General features: G+C 37.9%; 1 protein-coding gene across 1 annotated transcript; it reads right to left on the minus strand.

Annotated features, from left to right (window-relative positions):
• Positions 1 to 6,096: 6,096 nt before the first annotated feature.
• On the minus strand, positions 6,097 to 7,808 carry LOC107040109 (tigger transposable element-derived protein 2-like). Its single transcript, XM_015260057.1, has 3 exons — positions 7,496 to 7,808; positions 6,723 to 7,417; positions 6,097 to 6,411 (listed from the first exon to the last, which is right to left on the minus strand). Exons 1-3 carry the CDS (start codon positions 7,806 to 7,808, stop codon positions 6,097 to 6,099), a joined length of 1,323 nt encoding a protein of 440 aa, XP_015115543.1.
• Positions 7,809 to 8,876: the final 1,068 nt, after the last annotated feature.

The raw sequence follows: 8,876 nt of genomic DNA on the forward strand, positions 1-8,876 counted from the left end.
AGATTGAGAATTTATTAGAAAATCGATGAATTTCATCGAATTTTCTAGATAACCATAGAATTCTTCCGAACTTAAGAGAAAATCGGCGAACCTCATGCAATTTCGTAGAAAATCGGAGAATTACCTTGAATTTTCTTGAATTATTTAGAAAACCGAAGAATCTCCTAGAGCGTTCCCAAAAACTCAATAATTTGCTCGATTTTGTTTATAAAACTGGAACATTAATTCAAAGTTTTTAAAAAACTGGAGAATTTGTTCGATTTTTTTTTGAAAATCGACGGATTTTCTCGAAAACAGGAGAATTTTCTGGACCGCTCTCAGAAACTCGACTCTTCCGGACCAAGTTGAGAGTTGGACTCTGGATAATTTCTGGTTTTTGAGAGAAAATTCAGGGTTATTTAAAAGTTGGAGTGACAAGGCGTAAAATGCATTTTATGCTAGTCGCCCTCTCTATCAACTTTACTATCGGAATTGAAAATTTGATTTTTGAATTTTGATTCTCAAGTATCTCTGAATGTACCCTCAACTTTTTTGAGAGTTGAGAGTTGGATTTTTGATTCTCAATTATCTCCCAATCTACTCTCAGTGAATTGAGAGTTAATTGAAAACCAAAAATCCAACTCTCAATTTTTTTGAAACCATTGAGAACTAATTGAGACTCAAAAATCCTATTTTCAGTAGAAATACCACTAGTGCTTCAAAATATCCGATTAATTTTGGAGCACGAGTGGTATTTGACGGATTATTTTTCCACTCGGATTTCGACCAAGCAGAGGGCAGTGAATAGCACCCGGATACATTTACACAGTCATACATTTATAAGCCACTTTTTTGTTTATCTATCAGACAGAATATTAAACGTGAAATGCATTGAAAGACGAGAAACATTTGAAAAGCCACCTAGTGAATTTCCGTCGGAACTTTTTTTAAAAATTTCCGAAATAAAACTGTGACAGCCTCAAATATTGCGCTCTGGTTGAAATTCGAGTGAGAAAAATCATCACGAGTAATACCACGAGACCTCCAAAATTATCGGATATTTCCTGATTGTTTTGTTGCGTAGCAACGGGAGGGAGAAGTTTTGCAGATTAAAATCCCGAGCGCGCAGTGCGAGGGATTTTTATGCAAAACTTATCCCGATCGTTGATACGCAGGAAAATATGAGGGAAATGTCAGATTAATTTTGGAGGTCGGGTGGTATTCGACGGATTATTTTTGGTAATCGGATCCTTCCCAAACCGACTCATTTTGACATTCTTCATGACTTTCTTTCACTCCACAAGATAATATTTGACAGTTATTTGGTTAGAGAAACAATTGCAGAGCTAGAGGGTAAATATCAAAAGCTACAGGGAAATTATCAAAAGCTACAGGGAAATTATAAACAGCTAGGGGGAAATAACTGTTTTAATTTTAATTGGGAAGTCCTTCATGTTATTGAATACTGAACTCTGGCCCAGGGAAAGCCAGATCCGATTATCAAAAATAATCAACAAAAAAAACCAACATTCAATTCTCAAAAAGTTTTCGAGAGAATTCTTCAATTTTTTGAAAAGTTCAAAGGAATTCTCCAGTTTTATAGAAAATTCTAGAAAATATTTGGATTTTTTAAAAAGTTACGGATGAAAAAATTTAACCCACGATTACTCGTTCAAAGAGCGCGGCGCCGCCCGTTTTTGTCTATTTATATTTTTGTGTTTCTTAACGCTTAAAAATTCTTAAAAATTAGAGTTCCTAGTTCAATCTTTTTATTGAGCGTTGGCATTGTCTGTTTTTTTCTCGACAAATTTGTTTAACTGCAAAAAAAGACAAGTCGAACGGACAGAAAAGCGCGCCGCGCCGCTCCGCCCGGTGCGAGTGAATCTCTGTCGACCACTTGAGCGAGCTACATTTACTGCTTCATTCACTCCCACATTTGAAAGGCGCACGTAGCGGTAGGCCCCAACGTGGAAACAACGCCCTCGGTTTACTCCAGCGGCGCTGCGCTAACCATGCGATGAACGAAGGCTAGCGGCCGAGCGCGAATGATCGAGGGTTAATGGAAATATTTACCTAGCGAATTGGTTAGAAAATTCTAAATATAGAAAATTCTAAATATTCAATAGAAAAAGTCAATAGAATCCGATTTGTTTTCTATATAACTTATTCTGTTGAGATATTTTCTATAGAATTTCCTCTTCTCAAATTTTCTTTTTTTGTTTGATTTTCTTGATGAGAACAAAAAGAAAATAGTTGAAAATTTGAGCCAATGACATTCAATAGAAAATATCTGAAGAGAATAAGTTACATGGGAAAATCGAATTGCACTGACTTTTTCTATTGAATATATTTTATTGAACATTCTACTAGAATCGGCCAAAAACTAGTAGAAAATTCAAAACAAACTGCAATAGAAATTCCCAACGAATTCGTTAGATTTTTTTATTAAATTTTTTCATACGCGATTCTTGAAAATGCTTAGGTTTTCTAGAAAATTCAAAGAAAATTTTCCGGATTTCGAGAAAATTATAGGAATGACTGTGGCGAACCAAGTTGATACCGTGGACTTCCCCTAGCTCATAGCGTTCCGGGGTATGGATTCCAAGAACTCTGAGCTAGGAATTGCCGCTTCCATATGCGCAGGGGGCGTGCCTACATGAAAGAGATGATGGCATGATAAGAGCGAGAACGCTGCAGCCATCGACATGTCCCATGAATTATCCTAACCTCTTCGTGAACTGTCAAAATATTATAATATAATTGAGAAGAATTTTGTTTCTTAAAAATTTGTGAGCGTAATGATATATTGAGTTTTCGATCGGGGTTTCATTCAGAATTTATTTCTCTTTTTTTGCTCTGGATTTAGTTGTAGTTTCGTTGAAGTTCAGTTGAGATTTGATCTATGTCTAGGGAGATTGTGAGCCATATTTAATTAGCGTTTAATTGAAAGGAAATATCTCAAAGCGAAAGAATACGACGTGATATTCAAAAATTGGAAAAATATTTCAACCCCAATTGGATGAGAAATGAGTTTAAAGCAATGATTAAATGAGCAAATAATAAATATATTAACCAAAACGAGGATATAATAGAATCAGCTAAATCTATTTGGAAGCAAGGGGCTAATTTATTAGCAACAATAAATGGAAATTGGACATTATATTAAGCTTTATCGTTTTGGCTTAAATGCACTCATTTTGCTCTTCGAGAAGAGTACAGTGCAATTAAATGCTATCTCAACTAATTTATTAATTTTTTTTATTCAGCCATGAGGATTTATCCATAAAAAGACCTTTTTTCCTATAAATGCTTTATTTACGATTTCTCTTCTTACATTGAGCATCCCAACTAAAACAACCAACGAAACGAGGCGTTGATATGAAAATCACAGTTCAATTTTCACTGAAAAAAAAAAAACAAGAGTAAAAAGGGTAAACGATTGCTTCACGAAACTCCCATTCTTACAGTACTCAGGTGTCAATCGACCATTAATGATAGCATTCAGGTGAAAATACGATTCCATCTGTAATGAGAAATAAAAAAATTNCAAATTTGTTTAACTGCAAAAAAAGACAAGTCGAACGGACAGAAAAGCGCGCCGCGCCGCTCCGCCCGGTGCGAGTGAATCTCTGTCGACCACTTGAGCGAGCTACATTTACTGCTTCATTCACTCCCACATTTGAAAGGCGCACGTAGCGGTAGGCCCCAACGTGGAAACAACGCCCTCGGTTTACTCCAGCGGCGCTGCGCTAACCATGCGATGAACGAAGGCTAGCGGCCGAGCGCGAATGATCGAGGGTTAATGGAAATATTTACCTAGCGAATTGGTTAGAAAATTCTAAATATAGAAAATTCTAAATATTCAATAGAAAAAGTCAATAGAATCCGATTTGTTTTCTATATAACTTATTCTGTTGAGATATTTTCTATAGAATTTCCTCTTCTCAAATTTTCTTTTTTTGTTTGATTTTCTTGATGAGAACAAAAAGAAAATAGTTGAAAATTTGAGCCAATGACATTCAATAGAAAATATCTGAAGAGAATAAGTTACATGGGAAAATCGAATTGCACTGACTTTTTCTATTGAATATATTTTATTGAACATTCTACTAGAATCGGCCAAAAACTAGTAGAAAATTCAAAACAAACTGCAATAGAAATTCCCAACGAATTCGTTAGATTTTTTTATTAAATTTTTTCATACGCGATTCTTGAAAATGCTTAGGTTTTCTAGAAAATTCAAAGAAAATTTTCCGGATTTCGAGAAAATTATAGGAATGACTGTGGCGAACCAAGTTGATACCGTGGACTTCCCCTAGCTCATAGCGTTCCGGGGTATGGATTCCAAGAACTCTGAGCTAGGAATTGCCGCTTCCATATGCGCAGGGGGCGTGCCTACATGAAAGAGATGATGGCATGATAAGAGCGAGAACGCTGCAGCCATCGACATGTCCCATGAATTATCCTAACCTCTTCGTGAACTGTCAAAATATTATAATATAATTGAGAAGAATTTTGTTTCTTAAAAATTTGTGAGCGTAATGATATATTGAGTTTTCGATCGGGGTTTCATTCAGAATTTATTTCTCTTTTTTTGCTCTGGATTTAGTTGTAGTTTCGTTGAAGTTCAGTTGAGATTTGATCTATGTCTAGGGAGATTGTGAGCCATATTTAATTAGCGTTTAATTGAAAGGAAATATCTCAAAGCGAAAGAATACGACGTGATATTCAAAAATTGGAAAAATATTTCAACCCCAATTGGATGAGAAATGAGTTTAAAGCAATGATTAAATGAGCAAATAATAAATATATTAACCAAAACGAGGATATAATAGAATCAGCTAAATCTATTTGGAAGCAAGGGGCTAATTTATTAGCAACAATAAATGGAAATTGGACATTATATTAAGCTTTATCGTTTTGGCTTAAATGCACTCATTTTGCTCTTCGAGAAGAGTACAGTGCAATTAAATGCTATCTCAACTAATTTATTAATTTTTTTTATTCAGCCATGAGGATTTATCCATAAAAAGACCTTTTTTCCTATAAATGCTTTATTTACGATTTCTCTTCTTACATTGAGCATCCCAACTAAAACAACCAACGAAACGAGGCGTTGATATGAAAATCACAGTTCAATTTTCACTGAAAAAAAAAAAACAAGAGTAAAAAGGGTAAACGATTGCTTCACGAAACTCCCATTCTTACAGTACTCAGGTGTCAATCGACCATTAATGATAGCATTCAGGTGAAAATACGATTCCATCTGTAATGAGAAATAAAAAAATTGTAAAGGCAAAAATTTCTCATAGTTTCCATATTTTCATCGAAAATTCTTCCTTCTATCCCTTTACTCACCTGAAATTTTTTTTTTTTTATATTCCGGCCCTTTCTGCCCTCTGATTGGCTAATCGGCCCTATCCAACCCTATGCATGCGGCTGTGGATTCTACACTGCACCGCATTCGCACTCCTATAGAACATAGGAGTAGCATGGGAAACCACAGAAAACCCACGCCGGTACAGGCGGTCACTATATTAGCGACCTCCCGCTCGCCGGAGCGTCCGGTTGAAAAACTCTGTTCCATGAGGAATCGAACTCACAACCTTTCGCACACTAGGCTCGGATCTAGCCGCTTCGGCCACCGACGTCGGTCACCTGAAAATTAAAGTCATCAGTCCTGGTTCTCTTGATACTCCAATGTCTTATTTTCTTTACATTGAAAAAACAAGTGATGAAGTGGGCCAGGACAGCATCGACTTGCTACTATTTTTGTAGCTATATCAACTACTATTCAACTACTTGAAGGCTTCAACTGATTGTCAGTTTTTTTCATCATTGAAAAAAAGTGATGTTTTTTCAAGCTTACTAGGTTCTGCCTGCGTTATCTGAAATTCCTTCGGCATGTATTTCTGAATGCTGAACAGCCAGTGAATGACTTGCAATGGGTAGTATGGACTGTTTCTGCAATATTCAATGAGATTCCCTAGACCCTCCTTAGCCACTGCAAATGTCACGTTCGATTTTTGCTGAGGTAATTCCTCTGTTGAAACGTCGACTTCATCTTCTAGCTCTTCTCGAACAATCTCAATAACTTCGTTCTCATCCAAGATCTCGTCACTTGTTCGATTTTTGCTGAGGTAATTCCTCTATTGAAACGTCGACTTCATCTTCTAGCTCTTCTCGAACAATCTGAAAAACTTCGTTCTCATCCAAGATCTCGTCACTTGTTGTAGGAGACTGAAGCCATGTTGCAATAGCAGCGTCATCCACTCCTCGATATTCATCCATCTGACTCAACAATTGAAAGAAGTGGCTTCTTTCAAAGTAGCTTCTCCACATTTTCATATTTTGATTATGCACAACACGTAGATTTTGCTCATTGATACTTAGAGAGGCTGCTTCCACCCTCTGTTGAATTTCAGGATAAAGCTATAAGATAAATTATTCTTCAGTCAATGTGATGGATATTATTGAGCAAATTAACGTGGTGTAGAAATTGAGGGGTTAGACTTTCAACAAAAAATAAAAAAATTCTACCCTTTTGTTAAAAAAAGAAATAATTTTTGGTGAAAGTTCAGCAAGATCTTTTTTTGCACTTGGAAAAATGTTTCTGACTATTTCGATTTGAAAAAAAAGCTTATTCTAGAAAAAATTCATTACTCAACTAAATGTGGAAAATATTTGTTACATTTTACCACTTCATTATTTAATTTATTAGTAAATAGATAACCAATAATTACCGGTTTCCACAACTTGATAATCGTCTTGTCCAGGACTCGTTTCCAGGCATCGGAAATCCAAAAAACCACCTCCCTGATAGTCAGTTTCTTCAAGGCTTCAGTCAGTGTCGTCCCCGCGTTCACCCGACCTAAAATAAATCCCATTAACTGCTGACGATACATTAGCTTCAAAGTCTGAAGACATCCTTGATCCATGGGCTGGATCAAGGATGTTGTGTTTGGTGGCAGAAATTCTACCGGTATCTCTCCTACAGATAACTGTTGTGGGTGGGCAGCGCAGTTATCAACCAGCAGAACGGCTTTGAGTGGTAAATCTCTCTTCAGCAAAAAACCCGTAACCTGGGGAACAAATTCCTCCTTGAACCAGTCGGTGAAGAGTGTACTCATCATCCAAGCACTCTTCTGGGATTTGTAGCACACAGGAAGGTTTGTGAGATCTTTGATCGCTCGTGGCTTGGCTGATTTTCCAATGACTACTAGAGGCAGTTTAAATGATGCTGGAGCATTGGAGCATGCCATTACAGTTACTCGCTCCTTCTGGCATTTCAACCCAGCAGCTTCAGGCTCTGACTTTGCAGATAAAGTTTTTGTCGGCATTTCTCGGAAGTTCAGCCCAGTTTCATCTGCATTGAAAACCTGATCTGGTGATAAATTCTCCTCCTCCATCATCTTAGCGAATTCCACCTTGTACGTATCTGCACCCTAGGAATCAGCTGAGAGTTTTTCATCAGTGACTGTCAAGCATCGCACTCCATGGCGTATTTTCCACTTACTCAACCAACCATCAGTTGCACCAAAATCAACAGCACCCCCAAGACTTGCATGAAAACGGAGTGCCTGCATTCGAACCAATGAGCCACTCAAAGGACACCCAACAGAACGTCGTTCTTGGAACCACAACCATGTTGCTTCATCTACGAGACTATTCACTGGTTTCTTCAACTGTTTCCTCTTTGCTGGGAGGACGTTGTGATGGTGATTTTGCCATTGACGTAAATTCTCTTTATTCTTGATCCAACCTCTGACTGTTGTCGAATGGACACGGAGAGTATTCGCCACCGTGTCAACTGAAGCACCATACTCCATCTCATCTACAGCTTTTAATTTAAAATGTATTTCAACTTCTGTAATTTTCCTCTTTCGGCTCGAAGTATTTGATACACTCATTTTGAGGTTTCATCTCCGAGGATATTCATGACATACCGGCCGACAAAACACTTCCCCTCTCATGTATGATGTCACATGCAGAGTGGGAGAAACATTCCCCGCCGCTTGAGCACGCCCCCTGAGTTAGAGATCGTTAGAGCTAAGGGCCACTGTAGTTGGACTTTCAATAATTTCCAGTGTTTGAGAGAAAATTCAGAGTTGGTTGGGGATTGGAGCAACGAGGACTACAATGCATTTTATGCTAGCCCCTCTCAATATTATCAACTTTTTAAAAAATTGAGAATTGGGTTCGTAATTCTTGGTGATCCCTTTATTTCCAATCAACTTTTTCGGAATTGAAAATTAACGCCAAGACAATTTTAATAGATTTTTTTTTCAAAGATAATTTGAAATGAAATTTCTAGTGAACGGAAATTTTTAAAATGAAATACGAACAGGAGCCGAAAAAAAGCAAAAAAAATGTGGAAATCCAATCCTGACCATTCATTAGAGCCTAGAAAGATCAAGATCAAGGTTGTAAGGATATTTTTCCGGATTGTTCACCCAGAAAAAATCCAAACTACTTTTTAGCCATCTCTATCGCTCAATAGTCGGGCGCCAGCCGAACCTTCACGGGAGGTTCGACGAAAACCGGCCTCTGAGGCAAACTCGTCCACTCAGAGACTTCTGTGGCCGGGCAAAGGGTTGCCCAGCTAGCATCAGTGTGACACGGTAGAGTGGGCGAGGTCCACCAGGAATATCTTATGCCAACCGTCACCAGCCACTATTTCAGGCTGGAAATTAAGCCTCACGGCCTAATCATCCATGTAAAGTGAATTTACTCTCGTCCTGGAGGGTTTTCCACTCTTTCAGTAGGCTTTCGCCTCCCGAGAATTTCGACTCGGGAGGGTTTTCAGAATTAAATGCGAATCAGCCGGGACTCCTCAGAGCCTGGGACGCCGAGAGGCTGATCCGACCAAAGTGGAACACTGTTACCCACTTCACGAC

The sequence above is a fragment of the Diachasma alloeum genome, unplaced genomic scaffold (genome assembly GCF_001412515.2).
Source record: "Diachasma alloeum isolate Michigan unplaced genomic scaffold, Dall2.0 Dall_scaffold_00318, whole genome shotgun sequence".
Lineage (NCBI taxonomy): Eukaryota > Metazoa > Arthropoda > Insecta > Hymenoptera > Braconidae > Diachasma > Diachasma alloeum.